This window comes from Pseudorca crassidens, chromosome 2, assembly GCF_039906515.1.
Source record: "Pseudorca crassidens isolate mPseCra1 chromosome 2, mPseCra1.hap1, whole genome shotgun sequence".
Classification (NCBI taxonomy): Eukaryota; Metazoa; Chordata; class Mammalia; order Artiodactyla; family Delphinidae; genus Pseudorca; species Pseudorca crassidens.
The window spans coordinates 39,841,401-39,866,370 of NC_090297.1; the positions used below are offsets into that span (position 1 = coordinate 39,841,401).

At 44.8% G+C, this 24,970-nt stretch overlaps 1 protein-coding gene across 2 annotated transcripts in view; it reads right to left on the reverse strand.

The window, feature by feature from the left end:
- Nucleotides 1-24,970, reverse strand: part of AGBL4 (AGBL carboxypeptidase 4) — a 1,401,741-nt gene that overhangs the window by 62,407 nt on the left and 1,314,364 nt on the right. For both annotated transcript variants that reach the window (XM_067726072.1, XM_067726070.1), the window contains exons 10-11: nt 9,548-9,700; nt 6,895-7,057 (exon numbers count right to left, since the gene is read on the reverse strand). In XM_067726072.1, the coding sequence (XP_067582173.1) occupies nt 6,895-7,057; nt 9,548-9,700 (316 nt within the window). The remainder of the gene's footprint in view (nt 1-6,894; nt 7,058-9,547; nt 9,701-24,970) is intronic.

Below are 24,970 nucleotides of genomic sequence, written 5' to 3' on the forward strand. Positions count from 1 at the left end.
ACGAGACACAGTCATTGCTGAACTGAGACTGGTGACCAGAATTAATTAGAAAACTTTTAATTTCCCGAGAGTGATTAGAAAGTCTTGGGGTTTGTAAGAGCTTTTATATCTCTAGATCTAGATGCAGAATCTATACGCATCTATGGGCAGGGTCAATGGGAGACAAAACATATTTTATAATTGTACGCTGTTTCTTGTTTAATGTACCTGTTACATAGCTCACAAATCTTTCTCCTTCTATTCGTGGTTTGGTTCTGCCTATGTTTATTTATCACCTACTGTTTCTGGCCCAACTCCAACTTCCTTCCAATACTTTGGAGGCACATCCTCTCTCTGGCATCTGGGCTTTCTCCTGTATGTCTCCTTCTACCAGGAAGGTGGCTCTACCCTGCTTCTTCTGCCTGCATCCCATCCACCCTGGAGGCCTGAGCCCTAGTTACTCCTCCTCCAGGAAGTCCTCCTTCCTTCTCCTTCTTCACCGCTCCTGCAGGGTTAGATGGCTCCCATGTGCATCCCCAACCAGCAGAGCTTCCCTCTGCCTGATCGTTTATCCCTCTGTGCTGCTGTCTCTACCTTTTTCCCTCCTCTCAAAACTGTCTCCTTCTTGAAGGCAGGAACCATGCCTTATTCATCTGCCTATTTCTAGTGTCTAGCGAGTTTTGTGGGATGGATGAGTATATAAATGGTATCTTCAATGTCTGCTGTATGTTTCAGAGGACTCAGTACAAGGCACGTAGTGGGCTCTGAATCGAGACCAAGATAACTAACTGAGTTCTAAAGCTCTGCATTTCGTCTTGGCTACAGCAGCCGTTCCCTTCTCCTAGAGACAGCATTTTCTGATTTCAAGGTGTCCACAGCTATAAGTGTGTGTGGAAAACAGTCTGCTTAGGACCCAAGGTCTGTGTTTCCAATGTTTTTCTCATCCATTATGTCAAAGAGCTATTTCCTTTTTGGCTTGTAACCAGACCATAAACAAAGGCCAGAGAAACTCTGGGTTATTTTATGATTCCAGTTTAGCCTTTCTTTCTCTCTCTCTTTTTTTTTAAAAAATTGTTCGAACAGAGCATATTTATTACTTGGCAGGCCAGTAAAATGTAAATAAGGTTTCTGAAGAATGGTCCAAAATTCTCAGGAATTTATCATTTCACAACAACAACAGAAACAACAAACCACAGGAAGGAAAGGCAAGGGAGCTAATATTTAATGGCACTGAGTATATGCCCAGTCATTTACCCGCTTTCTCTCACGTAACCCTCCAAACAACACTGTGAAGTACATAATCATTATCTGCACTTTCCTGATGAAGAAACTGAGGTTAAATAACTGAGTTAGGGTCCTCAGCTAGAATGACAGAAAGCGGAACTCACACCCACGCCTCTGACCAGAGCTGTATTCTCGCTACAACCTGAACAGAGACCACCAGCCAGGGCAGCAGCCTCTGAGGATGGCTTCATTTAGATTCTGTTGAAAGTTAGAAGTCTTCCTCCCAGAAAATGAACTCCACATTTTCACTCACAGTTTTGCATAAATTTTAGACAGTTCATAGGCTCTTCTTGAAGCCCATCCATAAAGCCCTCGATTAAGAACGCTTTAACTAAAAGAATGAAAATAGCTATCGTCTTGGCTTGATCAGTTGTCCAGGACACTTCTGTGCTGATTTTCCCTACTGGACTGAAACTCATGCTCATGGGGTCACTCAGTCTTAAGACTCAGACATAACATAACTGTGGATTCTTGATATCATAAATTCATCTAAACAGGGAATTATTAAATTTTAAATTTTAGAATCAGAAAAATCTTAGAATATTAGAGCTGGAAGGAACCAGAATACAGACAAGTCCACACATAGTTTCATTGTGCAGCTCTGACAGGTAGGAAGTATCAGACACTGAGCCTAAGAGAAGGGACAGGGCCTGCTTGAGGCTACCCAGTAATGGTGATGGAATCAGGATTCAAACCCCCGGTTGCTGGATTCAAAGACAGATCATGGGGTTGAAGATTCAACCAGTGGAAGGAAAGTCATGCAGTCTGCATGGAGATGAGAAAAGTGGTGACAGAGGAACATTTGTTGAGTTCCTATCAGGTGCCAGGCAGTGCAAGGGGATTGGAGATCTATTGCATCTTTTCGCTACCCCAATAAGCCTCATCCAAAGTGAGTATTATTATTTTTATTTTACAAATGGGGGAACAGGCTCAGAGTGGTGAGATAACCAGCCCAAGGTCACACAGCTAGGGAAGCATCCGTGTCTATGGCTATATTACCCTGATGTAGTGGGGAGGAGAGCCAGAGAGCAAGACCCTGGTAATGTTTAGCTGCTGCTTTTCCAGGGAGAAAAATTAAACCGACAGATACATATGTTCTGGAAGGTAAGGAGGTGGACACTACTGTGGGCCTTGGTGAAATATCCCTCAGGATTCTCTACCTCCCCTAGCTCTTCTCTGGTCTTCCTCTCACCCAGCATCCTCTGGATAGATAATTTGGCCTTCATGGACCCTGATGCTGGGAAGGGCATACTCTGGATGACAGAATTAAAACCCCTCACCATGAGAACTGCACATACCCACTCGCTGTGTGAACCACATGGCGTTCTGAGGTCCAGGTCCTCCGTTACGGTGATCCCACCAAGGCCTTTTGTCCCGCGTACCCTACCAACACAGCCCCTGGTCTTCTGCTCTCACAGCCCTGACAACCTTCTTTAACTTAAATGCGGGTCCTCATTCATAGTCACGTAAACCTTTTCGATGTTTTAACCAATAGTCGCTTAATATTTAAAGCTTACGGTGCACACTCATACATATTATTTCATTTAACCTCCTTGCAACTCAGTGAGGTTGAGCGTTACTAGGTCCTCCTCTTACAGACAAGGACACTGAGACACAGTGAGGCTATATAACTTGCCCGTGGTGACACATCCTGTAAATGGCTGAGCCTGGATTCAAATCCAGATCTGTCTCAATTGAAAGTCTGCTCTCTTTTCATGAATATTATTCCCATAGCAGGGGTTAAGAAAGCAGGAAGGTTCTTGGTTGCCTTTGTGAGCGTGATGAAGCTTACCTCAGGGCGGCTGGAGGATTGCCGAAGGGTGGGATGATGTTGGTGCTGTCATCAGATCCAGGTCTCCTGACTCCCAGTCTAGAGGACGCTTCCTCCCAGACCATATTGCCATTCCTATCAGACCATGTAATTTCTTTTTCTGATTGGGACACAGAGCCAGCAGCCAACAAAGATCACAATCTGTCTGCCTGAAGTCTCCCTCTGTTTTTTTTTTTTTTTTTTAAATGCATTTCAAACAAGAACCAGGTTAAATCACACTCATGTGTGTTGAACTGGCCTGCACTTCTCTGGAGAAACTCCAGATCCCTCTTCTTGTCCCCTAGATGACAGATAAGATGGGGTGACCCAACAGCACCGCGGCCTGTTCAGCTCCTGCACAGCCTCGCTACCCATCACCCTTAACCCCTTCCAAACGCTGGCTTCTGGTCCCCACCGACATCCCCAACCAATAACTTCCCAAGTCTTCTCAGTGCCACATTCTAAATATTCCACAGCACCACCCGAGTCTAGGCTTGAGTCATTTCCCACCTGGATTGTCATAACGGCCTCCTGGTGTGTCTCTGTCTACAGCCTTGGCCCCTCCAATCTAACCTTCCCACTGCAGCCAGAGGGGCTTCCCACTGCTCTTTAAAGCCCTTCTACTGCTCTTCACAGTCCTTACCATTTAAATTCCTAACAGGCTGCCATTTTGGTCTCATCTCCTGCATCTGAAGTCCTTCAGCCATACCCGACCCCTTACAGCTCCAACAGTCCACCTTCCTTCCTCCCCTTTCTGTCTGCAATGCCCTTCCTACAACGACCCACCCCAAGCAATCTGCCTAATTTCTACTCAGTCTTAAAAACTCAGCTTAGATGTCTCTTCCGCCGGGAAGCCTTCCCTGACTTCCCGAAACTGTGTTTGAGTCTCCTCCTATCCCCATATGCAGACATTTTTGTCTTCAGTATGTTCCCTGCTACACATCCCCTGTGCCTAGAGCTTCACCTGGCTTATGGCAGACACTCAATATATATATTTAAATGAACATTTCCCATGGCTCTCTGGAATTCCTCCACCACAGAACTTACCCCACAGATTATAACTGCCTCTTTCCTTTTCCGGCTCCTCAGATAGACCAAAAGCTCTGTGAGTCAGGGACCATGGCTTCTTGGACAATATTTTACCCCAGTGCCTAGTAGCATACCTGGCATGTGCTAATGGTGTACTTACTTTTGATGAATGAGGATTGGGTGTTGAGGGGAGGAAACCCTGGGCCTGGGTCAAGGGAGGGGCCTTCCACTGAGAGAAACATTTGCTTCTAACACAAAAGCATGTTGGAGGTGCTGAGATAGGGTAGGAGAACCCATCAAACCGGACATCAGAAATCAGCCACAAACTAAGTGCAGGCCACACCTGGCGGGACCCTTATCTCACTGAGATAAGGCTCACATGTGGGATACCTTTGGTGCGCATGCTCAGACTCTTCTTTCAGACAACTCCCTCTGTCCCCTTTGCCACCACATCAGGGGCAAGCTAGGCAGGGGCAGCACAGAATGTGCGTATGCGTGGAGCACAGGAGTTAGCGGATCCTGGGGAAGCAATGGGCCGCACACCATCGTGTGTGTGTGTGTGTGTGTGTGTGTGTATGGGGGCAGTGTGGCACATAGAGATGGCCAGGACTTTGGAAACCAAGGGTCCTCTGCTGCAGAGCAGAGCCTACTCCATTGACCGGTGAGCCAGGTAGTTACTAAAGCAGACTTCAAGGTGACTGTCCCGGTCTTGGTGACTGGGCGGCGGGGGGACTCTCCCTCAGTTCTTACCACAGTCTCTCCAGTGAGGTACTGGATCTGGAACACTGGTCTAACACCTCGTCTGCCTACTGCACGTCCCTCCCTCTGAGGCCATCACCCTGCCCCCATGTCCCCAGCTAGGTTACTGGACCCTCCAGAGCCACGAGGGTGCAACCCTCGTGCAACCACGAGGGTGGACTAGTGCTAAGTCATGTCTCGACCAGAAAGGAAGTTTTCCTGCACAGAGTGTGGTAAGAACTCCACAAACACTCCCCAAGGGTTCAATCAAGGCTGAAAGGAGCACTTCCACTTCTGGGGAGAGAGAGTTTGTATATAGAGAGTTAATATTATCCTTTCCCTTTCTTTTCCATCAACTATAATTCTTTCTCTGAGAAAGCTAAGTGTTCAGAAAGGAGAAATGGGTCAGTCCAAAAACAAAAAGTAAAGAAAAGCAGAAACTGTCACAATCTGTCACAACCCTTATGTACTGACCTTGAAATGAAAATCAATACTCAGGAAACTAGAATTACTAAATAATCCCTAAAAAAATCAAGCAAGCTAGAAAGCGGCCTCTAGTTTCATCATGACAGGCTTGGGGGTTTTCGGGGACATTTTATGAGGAAGTCAAGAGGAAAAGCGAGTTGGCAAAGGAAATGCAAAGGCAGAGAGACAGATGCACAGAGGACGAGCAGGAAGGCAGGGAAGATGGAGGGAGGCTAAGGGGAGACAGAGAGGAAAGGACGGTGGGGAAAGGAGAGAAGATGGAGGAGGAGAGGGAGGAACACATCACATGAAGTAAGGAGAGAAAAACACAAGGCGAGAGTTGGAGGGACAGACAGAAGGAGAGGGGGATGGGGACTTCCCTGGTGGCACAGTGGTTAAGAATCCTCCTGCCAATGCAGGACACACGGTTTCGAGCCCTGGTCCGGGAAGATCCCACATGCCGCAGAGCAACTAAGCCCATGCGCTGCAACTACTGAACCTGTGCTCTAGAGCCCGTGAGCCACAACTACTGAGCCTGCGTGCCACAACTATGAAAACCCACGCACCTAGAGCCCATGCTCCGCAGCAAAGAAAAGCCACCGCAATGAGAAGCCTGCTCACCGCTGCGAAGAGTAGTCCCCGCTCGCCGCAACTAGAGAAAGCCCGCGCACAGCAACGAAGACCTAACGCAGCCAAAAATAAATAAATAAATAAATAAATAAATAAATAAATAAATAAATAAATAAAAGTAGAGGGGACAAGGCGGGTACAGACAAGCGAAAGGGAAAGTGTGCACAGAGGGAAGACAAAGGGCGGGGGCATAAGCACAGAGAGATGGATGTCTGGTCTATAGACCAGACGTATAGTTGATAAGAGGGAGTGGGGGAAGGAGAGGGATGGACTGGGAGTTTGGGGTTAATAGACGTGAACTATTACATTTTGAATGGATAAACAACAAGGTCCTACTGTAGAGCATGGGGAACTCTATCCAATCTCCTGGGATAAACCATAATGAAAAGGAATATTAAAAAAAGAATGTATGTGTGTGTATAACTGAGTCACTTTGCTGTACAGCAGAGATTGGCACACTAATGTAAATCAACTCTACTCCAATAAAAAATTAAAAAAAAAAAAGAGAAAGAGAGAGAGAGAGACATGTTCAGGATGAGAAGGAGGGGCCAAGACTGTCAAAGTCTTCCTTAGCAGCCCCGGGATGAGCATCTGGCCTGTGTACTTACATACTTCAGATGATGGAAGACTCACTCCTTTGTGAGGGGACAGAGGGGAGAGAGAGAGGGGAGCAACACAGGTATGGGAAGGCCATGGGTCCAAGCGCCCGAGGAAGACTTGAGGCATAGCACAGGCAGATGGAGGGGGGTGTCCTTTAGGAGGGCAGAGAGCAAACAGGACAATCCAGAGATGACACCAGCAGAACCAGTCATGTCCATCCTCACCCCAGAGTCTCAGCCCTCACCTGAGTTGGAGACCAAATTCCTGACCTGCTTGGTAAATCCTGGCGGACTTGGGTACTTTCAGCTGGATGCGAGCTGGCCCAGGGCTGGGGGGTTGGGGGGACCTGCGAAGGATACAGGCTTCCTCCGTGTAGGGCACAGCGGCCGTGGTGCCACCGATGATGTAGCTGTAGAAGGAAACCTCGAGGGTGTAGCAATACGAAGTGTGGTCCAGCAGCCCACCGAGGAAGCGACGGCCAGTTCCTGCTTTCACGGCATCTCGGTTAAAGGACGTGCTGGACTGTGAGAGACAAAGAAAGGAGGAGAGAATCAGGGCTGGACACCTGCTGGCTATGGGACCTTGAGCGAGCACCTCTGGATCTCAGCTTCCTCATCTGAAAAGTGGTATGTGACTCCCACTTTGCAAGATTATTGTAAGGATGGATTAAATAGACAAACAATTAAATGAAAGCACCTAGCGCAGTTCTTAGGGCATGGTAACTGCCATTTAACAAAGATTTGTGGAAATCTGAATGGGGACAGAGGGAGCAAGGAAAAGTAGACAGAGAATAAGGATGATATTACGATAATCAAGACTGAAATTTGGGCCCTGCTTTCAACTTTATGATATTGTTTCCCATATAGTATCTCATTTAGGCTTCACCCCCTTGACAGGGGTGACGTAATGTTTCCCCTCTAAGGTGAGGTAATGGAAGTTCATAGTAAGTGACACAGGCCTGGACCAGGACTAAGTGACTCCAGACGCCCCAACCCTCCTTCACAAAGCTCCCCCTCCGTTAGGGACAGCTGAACTTGTGCTCAGCATCACCAGAGCACAGGGATCATGGCTCTTCTTTACTTGGGTGTCTACTACCCCCATCACAGTGGATAGAGAGGAAAGAGCCAGCAGGTCCGCATTTCAAGTCCTCTCTTCAAAAGTGTGTGAGATGTTAGGCAACTAGCCTTATTGGTCTGAGCCTCAGTTTCCTCATCTGTAAAGCGGTGGTAAAAATCACATCTCTTTTACAGAGCTGTGAGGGTCAGTTCACTTGTGGTTAGAAGGGCTTTCTATGCTAACCCATGGAAATCGCAGTAAATGAAGAACCTGGTTTTAATAAGAGAAGGCATGCCTGTTCAGCAGAATATAAGAGAAGAAGGAAAAGGGGGTGGGGAGAAAGAGGGAGAAAGAAAACAGAAAAACAAGACAGATATAGAGACACTGAAAGAAAGAGAGCTGTGTGTATGTATGAGTGTGTGCCTTTTGACGTAAAGGAAAGAATCAGAAAATTAGAGTCTCAGATCAGGAAGGACTGTTGAAGCTGAAGCTCATGTAGTGAAATCCAACTCTCTCATTCTAGAGTTGGGTACTGAGAATCAGAGAAGAGGGGAGACAGAGGCTGGACTAGGATAGATGACCTTGACCCAAGCCCTAAGCTCTTAAGGAGGCTGCAATGCAGGAACTCCATCCGGCAAGGCCAGGAATAAAGCTCCTAGACTACACCCTTTTTGTAGACCCTGGAAACCTCACCCCTGTGAGGGTCTCTGAAGTCTGTGGCCCAGCCTCCTGGAGAATCACAGTCTCCCAGGGTCTCCTCCAGAAAACCACACTCTGCTCTGAAACTGGAGTGGTTTCAAAAAGACAAGCGTTGGCCATCCTCCAGAGATTGCCACAGACATAAGCACGGCTGTTTTTATCCCCAAGCTGCTAATGAGCAGTCATCTCATTCTACCTGCTTCGAACGCTGAGGGACCTTGCCCTAGACACCCAGCTTCTCTGGGCTTTAAGTGTCTCTTGGGTATAAAGTGTTGGATTGGGCCAAATAGTCTCCCAGTTCCTTTCCTGGTGGGGCATGCCAAGATTCTGGGATTCAAAGCATCTTACCCCGTGGAGAAACTCATCCTCCCTCCACTAATGTCTAGGCCTGAAGCAGCGAGCAGGCATGTTTTCAGCTCGTCAACTTCAAACATCACCATGCCCTTTGTGGGCCTCTCCCCCTCTGGCCACACTGAGATAACAGGCCTCAGATATTTTGTATCAAAACAAAGAAGACTGTGCGAAACTCTTTCCCAAGTCTGCTTCCACCACAGGTTGATTCCCCTCCTTATCTTCCCTGCCATTTCTCAATATCCCTTTTTGCTGCAAATTATTCTAACTACCAGTCCACAGCCTCTCCAGTCCTTCCTGGCATGTAAGGGGGTAGTAACAGCAGTCTCTGGAGTCTGTTGAGATCTTTACTGCCTGCAAAGTACTTTCATATCTATTATTGCATGTGTCCTCCCAGGAATTTACGGGGCAGGCAAGGCAAAAAATTATCACCCACAAATTACTGACAAAGAAATTGGGGCCCAGAAGGGGCTATGGAGGAAGAGGATGGTGGACATATGACCCCCATCAGCAGACATGTTAGGCTCCTTCTAACAGAATGAAGGCCAAAGGTCTGTGAAAGCAGACCCTGGGCCAGGGTCTGGCGCTGGGAGATGCTCAGTGAGTTTCTTCTCTTGTTAGCGCTGGAATCAGATCAACGAAACCAATGTCAGCTCCTCGGACAAACCAAGCGCTGTCTTTTCAGAGAGTCTCCCTCCCTGATGGGTGATGAGCTGCTTGCAGGTACAGGCAGAGCTTGTTTACCTCTATCTTTATCACCCACGCAAGACCCAGAGCAGAGTAGGTGTTCTGTGAAATGTTAAATCAAACTGAATTGAGTGAGGGGAAAGACAGGGTGGTGATGGGAGGGAGGGGGCAGTTTGGGGAGGGAAGCTGGGGCTGCCTGACTGAGAACTCTTCACTCACGTAGGAGAAGTCCTCGGCATTCTGGCAGAGGAGCTTGGGGAAGACGGCCTGCCTCTGGAACCGCACCTCATCTTCAAAGATGTTGCCATACATGAAGCCATTCATCATGGTGGAGTGGGCATGGATGTCAATATAAAACTCCAGGCTTGTTTTCTGTTGAGAGAAAGGATAACAAATGAGACATCGGGGCCACAGAGTATGCCTTACACACACACACACACACACACACACACACACACACACACACACATTTCCTTGTGAGCTAGCCCTATGTCTCTTCAGATGTAGCAACTATCTGCAATGTGATTGGAGGGGTTGAGAATAGCAAGGATCAAGTTCTCCTTACTTTTATTTTTTTAATATATTTATTTTTTTATTTCTTTATTTTAAAATGTTTGGCTGTGTTGGGTCTTTGTTGCTGTGTGCGGGCTTTCTCTAGTTGCGGTGAGCAGGGGCTACTCTTCGTTGCGGTGCGTGGACTTCTCATTGCCGTGGCTTCTCTTGTTGTGGAGCACGGGCTCTAGGCGTGAGGGCTTCAATAGTTGTGGCACGCGGGCTCAGTAGTTGTGGCTCGCGGCTCTTGAGTGCAGGCTCAGTATTTGTGAAGCACAGGCTTAGTTGCTCTGCAGCATGTGGGATCTTCCCGGACCAGGGCTCGAACCTGTGTCCCCTGCACTGGCAGGCGGATTCTTAACCACTGCGCCACCAGGGAAATCCCTCTCCTTACTTTTAACACCATCCGCCTTCAGGGTCTCAGAGCGCTACCATTAGCAGGTAATTCCAACCTAGAGAGTTAGAGTGGGAATCCAACTCAGCGATAATCATTACTATCATTTACTGCATAGTTAATGACACCAGACACCATTCTGGGAGCTTTACATAGGACATCTTAGTTAATTCTTTTATTTAACCTCACTTCATGATGCCACACCTACCCCCCAATAATACATAGTGTATGGGAAAAAATAACCTTGTTGTCTATAAAGGTAACTGTGACTAGTCTCTCTCTGCTCTCTGCTCACATGTATTTAAGGCACTCCCTAGCTTGGTGCAATGTTATTTGTTAACCTTCTCATTTATGAGCTCCCCAAAGGTAGGGGGATTGCCTGGAAAGCACCCAGTGCCTGTCCGTGAAGGATGCTCAGTAGCCGGATGCAGAGTGAATGAATAAACCACCCAGAGGGATCATTCCAGACACTGCAATCGACTGCCAGGAACGGGGGAATTTTCAGGCCCTTAGAACTTCAATGTCCCTCAAATCTGACTTTCTCTTCCTATATATCTGTCCTTTCTGAGAGTAACATGGGAATAACTGGGACTGAAACCCAGGTCTCCTGACCCTTGACACAGTGAACGTATCACCATTAATGGGTAAGACTAGAAACAGTCATGGCAAGACCTGGCCACCTTTCCATCTGCTTTCTAGCATGTAGTCCTGGGAAAGAAGAAAAATCCAGGCTTGGAAGAATTCTCCCTCCTTGGGACACTTTCAAACGAAGTTAAGACCAAATGAAAACAATGTTGCTTCTAGAATGTGGGCCTCATGACTGTCATTTCATTTGCCTCAGACTTGGAGTGAAAGATCATGTCTTGCTGAGCTCCCAGTTCTCTGGGTGGCGTAAGCTGCCTTCTGAGAGATACGAGATGCAGAGCGCTGGGTGATATTAAACTCATCATTTTCAGCTTTGGAGGTGGAATATGCAGTGAATCAACAGGAGCCCTATAAAAGTCCTCTTTGCAATTTTATTTTCTTCAATTGTCTGTCTTTTCCTCTGAGCTTTTGATAAGCTGCAGAGGAAAGGAGGTGGTAGAGAGATGACTTAAGAAATGGGTAAGGAAAAACTGCCGTTTATATCTCTGGATGTGGGAGCTATTAGAAACCAGTTTCTCTGACATTTCCCAGATCAGCTCAGAGTGGGGAGGTTTCCTGCTTAAGGTCAGCCAGCAAGTTAGTGAAGGAATAAGAATTAGAACCTGGCTCCTCCGAAAACCAGCCTGGAGTGGCTTCCACTGCCCCATCCTGACACCTGGCACCTAATGTGATTTTACTTTAAATAACCGTAAAGTGAATTATATTGATTGATTTACCTGGTTCAAAAGTCAACAAGATATGAAAGAATTTACAATGAACAATCTCCCTTCTACCCCTGTCCTCCAGGCACCCAGGCACACTCCCCAGAGGCATCTCACATTACCAGTTTCTCATACAAACTTCCAGAGATCATTTACACACCAACAAGTAGATATTCCTCCCCCTACCCCCTTTGCCCCAACGCACACAAAAGGTAGCACACTAAAAACGCGTCATTTGGGGAATTCCCCGGTGAGCCAGTGGTTAGGACTCTGCGCTTTTCACTGCTGAGGGCCTGGGTGCAGTCCCTGCTTGGGAAACTAAGATCCTGCAAGCCGCATGGGATAAAAACACAATAAAAAATAAAAACACAATTTTTGGATCCACTTTTTTTCCTCTCAACATATCTTAGAGAGAATCCTTTCTCAGTCCATGGTTACCTCAGTTTTTTAAACAGTCGCATATAAACTAGGCAGTTCCCCACTGACAGACATTTGTTTCCAACCTTCTGTTACAAAGTCTTAGTGGCTGACTCTGTTATAAATACCATTTCACACACATACAGTTACACGTAGGATAAATTCCTAGAAGCAGAATTTCTGGGTCCTAGGTGCATTTGTGATTCTGATCGACACTGATGAACTGACCTCCTTAGAAGGACCAGTTTACAGTCCTAGCAAAGTATAACAGCATCAGTTTCATGACTATCTTGCAAACATGGATGTGATCAAACTCTTTGATACTTTCCAATTGGGTGGTGAAACTGATATCTAAGATTAGTTTTAATCTGAATTTCTTTTAGTATAATTATCTTTTATTATATGGTTATTATTTTTCACATATTTAGGAACTATTAGCATTTTCTTTTCTATGAATTGCCTATTGATTTCCGTTGTCCATTTGAAAAACTGGGTTTCAGGGCTTTATTCCTTATTGATTTATAGAAACTATATACTAGAGAAATTAGCCTTTGTGTGTAGTATAAAAATATTTTTGCTCAGTTTGTCATTTGACCTTACATCTGCTAGTACTTTTTTTCCATGTGGAAATTTTTAATCTAACTTTTTAGACAGATTTATCAGCCTTTTGTGGTTTCTGGGTTGAAATCTTTCATTGGTTCTTCTATTATTTCTATTGTTTCACTTCTTATATTTAAAAATTTCATTTCAATTTTGATTTACATGGATGCAGGATGTGAGGTAAGGGTTAAACGTTATTGTCCCATACCATTTATCAAATTGTGCATCTTTTCCCCACTGACTTGAAAAGCCATCTTTACCATATAACTTTCTTGTATATATTTGGGTTGATTGTTGGACTTTCTATTCTCTTCTAATCACTTGTCTATTCAGGTGTCAGTACTACACAATTTTAATTATGTTAAGTTTATAATGTATGTTAATATTTGGAGGGCTAGTATCACCTCATTATGCTTCTTTCGCCATATATTTTCCTGTATTTTCTTGCATATTTTTCTATACAATCTTTGTAATTAGCTTCTTTAATTTTCCTTGCTCCCCCAATCCTGTCAAGACTCTTATCACTTTGAGGCTTCTGATCCAAGAATATGCTTTGACTTTCCATTTATTCCATTTTCTTTTGGGTACAGCAGAAAGTTGTAAAAGCTTTTTTTTTTTTTTTTCTTCATTTAGACCCTGAACATTCTTTTTGATGCCAAGGCAGTTTATATTTTTAGTTGTTGTTGTAAACATGATATCTTCCATTAAATCTTCTAACTGGTAGTTCTTTATACATATAAAGGCTCTGATTTTCAATGGTTTAAATATGTACCCAGACACCTCACTAATTCTATTAGTTCTTATAATAATTTCTCATTTTATTTTTTTGAGTTTTCATTTGCTTACTTATTCAACAAATAACCACTGAGTACCTACCACATGTCATATAGTGTTCTAGGCACTGGGAATATGCACCACAGAGTGTTCTGGGCACTAGGATATAGCAATGAACACAACAGAAAGCACTTGATCTCAAAGAGTTTACATTCTATGGAAGAGAAAGAAAATAAACCAATTAATAAAAATACTAGATGTCAGGAGGTATAAATGCCATGGAACCAAATAAAGCATAGTAAGAGAATAGAAAGTAATAGAGGTTCTGGAAAAACAGAGACTTGAATGGAGTAGGAGAGTTAGTCTTGAGGATATCAGGTTAATAGTCTTCCCGGTAGAAGGAGAAGTAAATGTACTTGGCATGTTCAAGGAACAGCCAGGAGGTGAGGATGACTGAGGTGAATAAAGGGGGCAGTATTTTCCAGGTTTGCAATCGTACAACATACACTTAGCAATTTTATCTCCTCTTTTCCAGTTTTTATGCTTCTAATTTCTTTTTTGTATCTAACTGCATTGGCTACTATCTTCAAAACAATGTTAAAGGACTATTTAGTTTCTAAGATCCCCTCCCACTCTGAGAGTCTAAAGTCTACCTGGAGTAGAAAAAGATCTAGGGAATTTGCCTGCATAGGGTCTGAGTTTGAAGTCTTAGTTCTTTTTCCTCTTCATTACACATATTCAGCACTATGCTGGCAATGCCAAAGACCACAAATACTAATTTCCTCACCATCCTGATGATGTTTTGTGCCTAAACTGGCTTTATGGACTTATGTTGGTTCATTAGAATGGAGCAGGGAAGGCAGAGCAGAGTTCCTACCTCTGGTTCTAATGTAAACATAATCTGTGACCACGAATAAGTAGCAGCTCTTCACTGTGCCTCAATTTCCCCATCTTTAAAAGTTGCTGTTGGATGAGAGAGAAGAGATATGGCTTTCTTAAACTTTTTATGATTTCTTCTCATGCTCAGTTAAAATAAATTCCTCCTTCTCCAAACAGCTTCTTGCTTGGGCCTTGATGTCAATACTTGTTACTGTATAAGTATACTTGAATACTGTATAGATATACTTGTATACTTGTTACTGTAATCTGGCTGAAAAGTATGTCTGTCTGCCTATGAGCTCTTTGAGGATAGGGACCATGTCTGATTTGATTTCCATCTCTTTCTTAGTCTACTACAATAGCTTCTGACCTGGTTTCTTTGCTGCTTCAAAGCAACCTTTTAAAATGCAATCAAGGGACTTCCCTGGTGGTCCAGCAGTTAAGACTCCATGCTCCCAATGCAGGGGGCCCAGGTTTGATACGTGGGCAGGGAACTAGAGCCCACATACTGCAACTAAGAGCCTGCATGTCGCAGCTAAAGATCCCACACACTACAACTAAAAGATTCTGCATGTCACAGCTAAATATCCTGCACACTGCAACAAAGACCCTGCGTGCCACAACAAAGACCCTGCGTGCCACAACAAAGAGCCGGCACAGCCAAATAAATATTTTTATTAAAAAAAATTTTTTTATTGGGGTATAGTTGTTTTACAATGTTGTGTTAGTTTCTACTGTACAGTGGAGTTCCCTGTGCTATACAGCAGGATCTTATTAGTTATCTATTTTATACCTATTAGTGTATATATGTCAATCCCACTCCAACCTAATGCCCCCCTCCCCCACTTTCTGCTATTGGTGTCCATACACTTGTTCTCTACATCTGTGTCTCTATTTCTGCCTTGCAAACTGGTTCATCTGTACCATTCTTCTAGATTCCACATATATGTGTTATATACGATGTTTGTTTTTCTCTTTCTGACTTATTTCACTCAGTATGACAGTCTCTAGGTCCATCCACGTCTCTTCTATAAATGACCCAATTTATTTTCTTTTTATGGTTGAGTAATATTCCACTGTATACACATAACACATCTTGTTTATCCATTCTTCAGTCAATGAACATTAAGGTTGCTTCCATAACCTGGCTTTTGTAAAGAGTGCTGCAATGAACATTGGGGTGCATGTGACTTATTGAATTTTGGTTTTCTCTGGGCATATGCCCAGTAGTGGGATTTCTGGGTCATATGGTAATTCTATTTCTACTTTTTTAAGGAACCTCCATACTGTTCTCCATAGTGGCTGTATCAATTTACATTCCCACCAACAGTGCAAGAGGGTTCTGTTTTTCTACACACCCTCTCCAGCATTTATTATTTGTAGATTTTCTGATGATGCCCATTCTAACTGGTGTAAGGTGATACCTCATTGTAGTTTTGATTTGCATTTATCTAATAATTAGTAACGTTGAGCAGTTTCTAATGTGCCTCTTGGCCAGCTGTATGTCTTCTTTGGAGAAATGTCTATTTAGGTCTTCTGCCAATTTTTTGATTGGGTCATTTGTTTTCTTGATATTAAGTTGCATGAGCTGTTTATATATTTTGGAGATTTGTCCATTGATTTGTTTGCAAATATTTTCTCCCATTCTGAGGGTTGTCTTTTCGTCTTGTTTATAGTTTCCTTTGCTGTGCAAAAGCTTTTAAGTTTCATTAGGTCCCATTTGTTTATTTTTGGTTTTATTTTGATTACTCTAGGAGGTGGGTCAAAAAACATCTTGCTGTGATTTATGTCAAAGAGTGTTCTTCTTATGTTTTCCTCTAAGAGTTTTATAGTGTCTGGCCTTACATTTAGGTCTTTAATTCATTTTGAGTTTACTTTTGTGTATGGTGTTAGGGAGTGTTCTAATTTCATTCTTTTACATGTAGCTGTCCAGTTTTCCCAGCCCCACTTATTGAAGAGACTGTCTGTTCTCCATTGTATATCATTGCCTCCTTTGTCAGAGATTAGCTGACCATAGGTGCGTGGGTATATCTCTGGGCTTTCTATCCTGTTCCATTGATCTATATCTCTGTTTTTGTGTCAGTATCATATTGTCTTGATTACTGTAGCTGTGTAGTAGAGTCTGAAGTCAGGGAGTCTGATTCCTCCAGGTCCGTTTTTTTTTTTTTCTCAAGAGTGCTTTGTCTATTTGGGGTCTTTTGTGTCTCCATACAAATTTTAAGATTTTTTTTTTCTAGTTCTGTAAAAAAATTCCATTGGTAATTTGATACGGATTGCATTGAATCTGTAGATTGCTTTGGGTAGTAGAGTCATTTTCACAATATTGATTCTTCCAATCCAAGCACATGGTATATCTCTCCATCTGTTTGTATCATCTTTGGTTTCTTTCATCAGTGTCTTATAGTTTTCTGAGTACAGGCCTTTTACCTCCTTAGGTAGGTTTGTTCCTAGGTATTTTATTCTTTTTGTTGCAATGGTGAAAAATCTTCCAACAAACAAAAGTCCAGGACCAGAGGTCTTCACAGGTGAATTCTATCAAACATTTAGAGAAGAACTAACACCCATCCTTCTCAAACTCTTCCAAAAGTTTGCAGAAGAAGGAACACTCCCAAACTCATTCTACAAGGCCACCATCACCCTGATACCAAAACCAGACAAAGCTACTACAAAAAAAGATAATTACAGGCCAATATCACTCATGAATATAGATGCAAAAATCCTCAACAAAATACTAGCAAACAGAAGCTAACAACACATTAAAAGGATCATACACCGTGATCAAGTGGGATTTATCCCAGGGATGCAAGCATTCTTCAATATACGCAAATCAATCAATGTGATACACCATATTAACAAACTGAAGGAGAAAAACCATATGATCATCTCAATAGATGCAGAAAAAGCTTTTGGCAAAATTCAACACCCATTTATGATAAAAACTCTCCAGAAAGTGGGCATAGAGGGAACCTACCTCAACATAATAAAGGCCATATACAACAAACCCACAGCAAACATCATTCTCAATGGTGAAAAACTGAAAGCATTTCCTCTAAGATCAGGAACAAGACAAGGTTGCCCACTCTCGCCACTAATATTCAACATAGTTTTGGAAGTCCTAGCCACAGCAATCAGAGAAGAAAAAGAAATAAAAGGAATCCAAATTGGAAGACAGAAAATAAAACTGTCACTGTTTGCAGATGACATGATACCATACATAGAAAATCCTAAAGATGCCACCAGAAAACTACTAGAGCTATTCAGTGAATTTGGTAAAGTTTCAGGATACAAAATTAATGCACAGAAATGTCTTGCATTCCTATACACTAACAATGAAAGGTCAGAAAGAGAAATTAAGGAAAATAAATATTTTTTTAGAAAAATTTTTAAATAAATAAAAAAATAAAATGCAAACAAATTGGGACTTCCCTGGCAGTCCAGTGGTTAAGACTCTGTGCTTCCACTGCAGGGTCGCCGGTTTGATCCCTGGTTGGGGAACTGGGATCCCACCTGCCATGCAACACGGCCAAAAATAAATAAATAAATAAAATTCTCTAGTTAAAACTGTTCTACCATTCCCTGTTGCTCACAGGATAGAGTCCAAACTCCTTAATATAATTGCATAGGTCCTGCGTGATCTGGCCCCTGTCTAGTCTCAGCTCTTGCCAATTCTGGTCTGATATTCTACACTACAGTCCTATAGTACTGCCTGGAGTACTTCAAACCGCTATGCTTGTGACTTTTGTCTCCACGTTTACACACAATGAATGTCTTCTCTGCCTGGAATACATGATCTCTTTATCTGGCTAACTCTGACACAACCTTAATATTTAAGGCAGAAACTAAGTGGATGCTCACCAGTTCCACTTCCTTTTCCTGGACCATGGAAGACATCTCCCCGTCTACTTTGATATTTGGTTGGGATCAAATGGGATGTGGGCAGTGGTAACAAGTGTCACTTCCAAGCCTGGCCATTAAACTTGCACACAGTCACCCACATCCTTGCTCTTGTGCATGGAAGCTACATGTAAAAACAATGGTATCATAAGAAGGAAAAAGGATAGGTAGTAAGAAGGAAAAAGGTTAGGTCGCTGAATCAACATTGAGAGGAAAATGGCCAGGCGAGTCGTCTGACCTGCATCAGACTGTGACGAACCTTTACTGTATCAAGCCACTGAGATTTGGGCATTGCTTGTTATAGCATCTAATATTATTCATACGACTGGTACAAAATATAAATTCAAATAGCATTATTTTATCCTTCAGGGATGAGTTAACAGCCTCCTCTGTGCTCTCATAATTCTCTCTCCTGGCACTGACCACATGGCATAATAATGCTTTGTTTATCTCCATCTACTATTAGAATGTGGACTCTTTCAGGGCAGGAACCATACATTGCTGAATTTTTAAATCCACAGGACCAGAGCAAGGCCTGATATATAGTAGGTTATCATTAGAGGTCTGGTAAGGGAATGAATAGAAAATGAATCAGTGAATTGATTGAATAATGAGTGAATTAAATGAATGAACAGCTGCACCTGAATGTTTTTCCAGCAGTCAAATGAGGTACTTTTCTGTGGCTGTGTCAGAGCAAGGGGTGTGCAGCTAATTCAGGGCCCTTAATTACAGTTTGCGATTGAGAATAGAAGCGGGGACAGCATCTCTGTTCTTTCCTTCTGAACTTAAGAAACTTAATTAAAACCGAGCAATGAAGGGCTGTCCCCTTGCCAGCAGCCAACAGCTCATCCTGCAATCAGGGGCCTAAAGAGTAAATTAAAAGCAGTGCTAATAAAATTAAAACTACCTTAGGGCATATTTGGAACATAATTTAGCATGGAGTTTGCTTCCTCCTAGACACCGCGGAGGAAATGGGTTAGTTTTTTTTGGTTTGTTTTCTTGGGGTTTTTCTCCCCTCCATTCTGAGCTGCTTCCCTGCTTCACGTCAGGCGGCATAAGCCAAAGCCTGAGCTTGGTGCTATCATGTGGGCTGAGTCCTCCACGTTAGGGCAGCACTTCAGGGTGGACCACATATTCAAGCCAATGAAAGAAGGGAAACCCAACCCAGGAAGGGCAGAGGGATTTATCTCAGGTTTGGAGATGAGAAAGAAACGGAAGCTTAGGTGGGGATAAGGACAAGTTGAGGAGGGTAAACTGCTTTAGTGTTCCCTTTGTAGAGAGGAGGGAGATGAAGCTAAGAGAGTTTAAGTAACTTGCCCCAGTGGATGCAGCAGGAAGTGGAGAGACTCAAACCCAGGCTCTGGTTACAAGCCACGCCGGGCATCCTGCTGTGCTCGCAGGAGCTAGCGGTCCAGCAAGGCGATCGCCCTCATCCCAGGAAGGAAGCTTAGGCTTAGCCTCTCAGAAAGGTTGGGGGGTGGGGAGAGCAAGGAGGGTTAGAGAGCTTCCAGACAACTCCCCTGCTCAGATTTGCCCGAGGCAGCTCTTTCCCCATGGACCTAGGCAAAAAAGCCCCAAATCTATTTTTTTTTATTATCACCTAAAATATCTCCCTGTCTGTTTTTCAGAAGTTAAAGTAGATACTTATGGAAGTCAGGGTGCGTGTCCTAAAGCAGGAAGGAGAAATTTTAAGAAAAATAGAGAATTATTTCCTTAAAAACAACTGAGCAGGACTTCCCTGGTGGCGCAGTGGTTAAGAATCTACCTGCCAATGCAGGGGACACGGGTTTGAGCCGTGGTCTGGGAAGATCCCACATGCCGCGGAGCAACTAAGCCAGTGCGCCACAACTACTGAGTCTGTACTCTAGAGCCCGTGTGCCACAACTACTGAGCCTGCACGCTAGAGCCCACGAGGTACAACTACCAAAGCCCGTGTGCCCAGAGCCTGTGCTCCACAACAAGAGAAGCCACTGCAATGAGAAGCCCGTGCACAGCAACGAAGAGTAGCCCCTGCTCGCCGCAACTAGAGAAAGTCCACGGGCAGCAACGAAGACCCAACACAGCCAAAAATAAAAATTAATTAATTAAAAAACAACAACAACAAATGAGCGACTCTAAGAGACAAAATGATGTCCTTTATCACACATAGCCTAGATCTCTGAAGTGGCCAAGTTAAGGCTTCTCTCCTTGCCCTGGGTGTGGCTGGACTGACATTCCTGCCACAAAAAATAAAAAGCATGCAATGAATCAGTGGGGACAAAAGGAGGCACAACCACAAAAGAAACCCAGGCAGCCAGCCTAGGGCACGGAGGGGACGCGCTATGGCTCTTTATTTATTTCTTTATTTTGCGGTACGCGGGCCTCTCACCGTTGAGACCTCTCCTACCGCGGAACACAGCATCCGGACGCACAGGCCCGGCGGCCATGGCCCACGGGCCCAGCCGCTCCGCGGCACTTAGGGATCCTCCCGGACCGGGGCATGAACCCGCGTCCCCCGCATCGGCAGGCAGACCCTCAACCACTGCGCCACCAGGGAAGCCCGAGCTATGGTTCTTTGTCTCCTGCTTCTCTTCTCTTTACTCTCCAGCCTTGCTGACACCCACCCCTCGCCCCCCCCCGCCCCATAACTTGCCCAGCACACGCAGGTTCTCCTCTATGTGCTTCTGTGTCTGCTACTCCTGTGGCGGTGGGGGTGGGGGGGGGTGCCTACTCCCCCTCCCTTTCCCCTCCTGGTTACTTCTTTCTCATCTTTCACTGACAGGCCCAACGGCCTCTTGTCTGTGTAGCCTCCCTTTACTCTCCCAGGGACAGCAGCTCTCTTTTCTGGACTCCCACAGATTTTTAAAATACTCTTCTGTTAAGGTGTTTATCATCCAGTTTTTTCATTCATTTAACAAATATTTACTACGAACCCACTATGTTCCAGGACCTGGGGGTGAACAAGACAGAAGAGGTTCCTGCCTTTGGGGAGCTGGCCTCCAGGTGGGGACGACTTGCCATGAACAGCAGCTAAGCAAGGTGACGGCAGATTGTAATGCACGCTAGGAATGCCTGGGGTGAGCCACAGGATCGTGAATAAGTGAGTGGACGGGGCAGGGTCTACTTGAGGTAGTGTGATCAGGAAAGGCTTCTGATATTTGAGCTGAGCCTTGAAGGATGAAAACCACAAGCCATTCAATGAGGCCAGCAAGAGAATTCTGGGTAAATAAAGGCTCTGAAGCAAGGATGACTGTGGTATTTTCAAAGACCAGAGGAAAGGCCGATGGCTGTATCATGATTAGTACTGGAGGTAAGCCTGGAGAGGGTCCAGCTCACGCAGGGCCTTGCAGGCCAGAGTCAGAATTTGGAGTGTCTCCTATGTACAGTGGAAGCCGTCTCAGTAGGGGAATGCTGTAAAAACATTACCCTGCCTGCGGTGTAGATAATGGATTTTAGTGGCGCATGAGTAGAAGCAGATGCGCTGGTGTCTCCTAAGAGATCATAGTAGCTTGAATTGAAGTGGTGACAGTAGAGATGAAAAGAGAGGGACATATCTGATAAATATTTTGGCCACACTTCTATAGGACCTGCACACAGTTTCTATGCAAGAAGCATCAAAGATGGATCAAGGGGTTATGCCTTGAGCAACTGAGCAGATAGTGGTGCTGTGGAGAGAGATGGAGGAAACTGGGATGCAGACCAGTTGGAAGGGTGGTGAGAAATTCGGAAGTTCTGATGTGGATCTCTGCATTTGCAATGACTATCAGATACCGATGTCAGGTAGGCAGTTAAATATATGAAAATGGAGCGCTGGGGAGAAGACTGGACTAGAGATGTAAATGTGGGCATCATTAGCGTGGAGGTGCTCCTTGACATCACTGGGGGAGAGTGTGGATCCAGAAGAGGTCCCAGGATTGAGCCTGGGTCATGCTAAGGTTGAGACTTTGGGTAAAGGAAGAAGCAAAGGAGTCTGGGGAGTGACCAGAGAAGGAGGAATTAAAAAGGACAGTGTGGTTTCATGAAAACCAAGAGAAAAAGAAAGGTTTTAAGAAGGAGGTGGGGGAGTGGTCTGTGAACCCAGTAAAGGCTGGGACCATGCCTGGCTCACCTCTGCATTCCCAGGGTGTATTATAGGGCCCAGCACTCAGTAAGTCATCAGGAACATTTGCTGAGTGACAAAATAAGTAAGTGAATGAACGGACCAGGTATCCTACACTCAGAGAAAGCAGCTGTGCGGGGCGTGGTGTTAGGAGTCTCAGGGCCTAGATTCTAGCCAGCGGAGCTATGGAGGGAGGATAATAATAGCACTATGGTACTTACTACCTGCCAGGCACTCACGAACCCTCCCACAACCCTATCTGATAGAAACGTCATTTACAAGTGAGGAAACTAAGGCATAGGGAGGTTAAGTAACTTTCAAGGGATCCCCCAGACCACATAGCGGTAACTGGCCGGACCCGAACAGTCTGGCTCTACCATCCATGCTCTTAACCATGACCCCATCGTCAAAAGCTGGTGATATTTATTAAGTGCTTCCTATGTATGGTCTTGTAATAAAAATCCTGTGCCGTAAGCACTGTTATCAAACTGAGACAAAGAGCTCACGAGGGGCAGAGCTGCAATTCAAACCCACGTCTTTCTGATCTAGGGCTAAGCTGTTCAACTCTAAGCTATTCAGAACACCCAGCCTCTGCATCTGTGGCCTCTTTGGCCTCAGCAGAATAAACTTCAGGGCAAAGGAAATTTGTGAGAGTAATGCTTAGGTGTGGGGAAAAAGTACCAGTAGCAGCAAGGTGAAGAGTAAAATTATTTTTCTACTCTTACAGTCCTACTCTACTTAGAAATGAAAAGTAGGATGTGCATGTAAATGGAGGCATTTCTACATCTCTTCCAAGGATCCGGGAAGAGCCAGGTCTGGCCTGGCAGGAGGGAGCCTTCCTTGGCTTCCATCCCCTCCTCCACTCCTGCCTAGAAAAAGGGAGAGAGAACAAAGACTCAGCACAAGCGGTCTGGGTTCATAACAGACCCTCCCAGAACAAAAGAAGAACTGCTGACCTGTGTCTCCTGCTTACTGTAGCAGTGATTGGTGACCCCCATGTTGACTGAGACAATGATGATGACGATAGAAGAGGGCAGTCACAAGAGTTCCATGGTTTTGGGATCTGGCAGACTTGGCTTCAAGTGTCAGCTTAGCCATGGGTGGGCTTTATGACCTGCACCACAGTTTCCTCATCTAAAAATTGGGGATAATAATCCCAACCTCACAGGGTTCCCATGAAGTCGAATGCGGTGACTGGCTTTGCACCTGGCCAAACATCTGGCAGATTATACAATCTATACATTCTTTTCAGTCACACAGTGATACTTTGTTCAAGTGCTGTGCTTGGCACCAGGGATATGGACCTCTCTGAGTTCAAAACTTTACAGGGAAGATGGACATTTAAAAAGTAATTCCATGTGCAACGGAAGACTCAAAGACAGGTGCAGGGGGTATAGGAGCATAGAAGTGAGAGGGGCTTGGGAACCCAGCTTACATAAATGTAAATTTCTTCCTTGTTCAATAGAACATCTATTGACAATAACCATTATCTTGCACATTTGTAGAGTTTAAAAACCATTCTCACACCAATGAGTTCATTTGATTTTCTCAACAATGCACTAAAGTAAATAAGATCGTGGTCTTAGTTTCTCAGAAGAAGCTCCGAGACAGACTTGTCAAGATCTCATAGCAGGTTAGGGTCTGAACTGGGATTCTAACGTACATCACACTGCTTCCAAAGCCTCTGCTTGCTTCTCACCCTTGGGGGTCCCCCCAGGTGTTCACTCCTGCATCTAGAGTGGACATAGATACAAATGGAAAAGCCAGGCCTTCCTGCAGAAAGCCCAGTCTGAGCAGGAAGATGAGACAAAACAAGAAAAGGACTGAGATGATATGATATTTAAGCCTGTGAGAGCTGAGGGACATCTTAATTTCATAATTAAAAGTTAATGTTGCTTCATTATATATCAAAGGCTGATGAAACTAGGGCACCCCCAGGAACGTATTAAGAGCTCAGTAAGGGCTTCCCTGGTGGCGCAGTGGTTGAAAGTCCGCCTGCTGATGCGGGGGACGCGGGTTCGTGCCCCGGTCTGGGAAGATCCCACATGCCGCGGAGCGGCTGGGCCCGTGAGCCATGGCCGCTGAGCCTGCGCGTCCGGAGCCTGTGCTCCGCAACGGGAGAGGCCACAGCAGTGAGAGGCCCGCGTACCGCAAAAAAAAAAAAAAAAAAGAGCTCAGTAAATACGTGTGGTCGGAATGCTTAGAGGCGTCTCCTAGAGGAGGTTGCTCGCTGATCCAGAGAGTTAATAATGTATCTCTAACTGCTGAGCTGGGGCTCTGTCCTCAGGAAATGTTAGCTCCTTTCTTCCCAGGAAGTCCATCTTGGCTCTCCTACTAACCTGACCTGTGACTCTGGAGAAGACCCTCTCCTCTCCTCAATTGCCCCATTGAGAGAGTTGATTTGGTGACTTCTCAGAGCCCATTTATGCCCTGGAGTCTCATATTTTTCAATCACCTCATTTTTCTGCTTTGCACTCTTTTGTTTTGTTTTTTCTCCTCCTGTGGCCTCTGAGGACAGATTCTGCCAGCCTTTCCCACCTCATCTCCTTTAAGACCTGAGTGCATCATCCTTAACCTTGGCACGGCCCTGTGGGGAGAGAAATACTGCAAGACGGCAGTGCAACCACATCTCCAAGCTAATGCAGTCTTCCCATTCGGTAGCGTAGATATCACTGCTTTTCAAAGAACCGTTCAGGGGTGTCAGCATT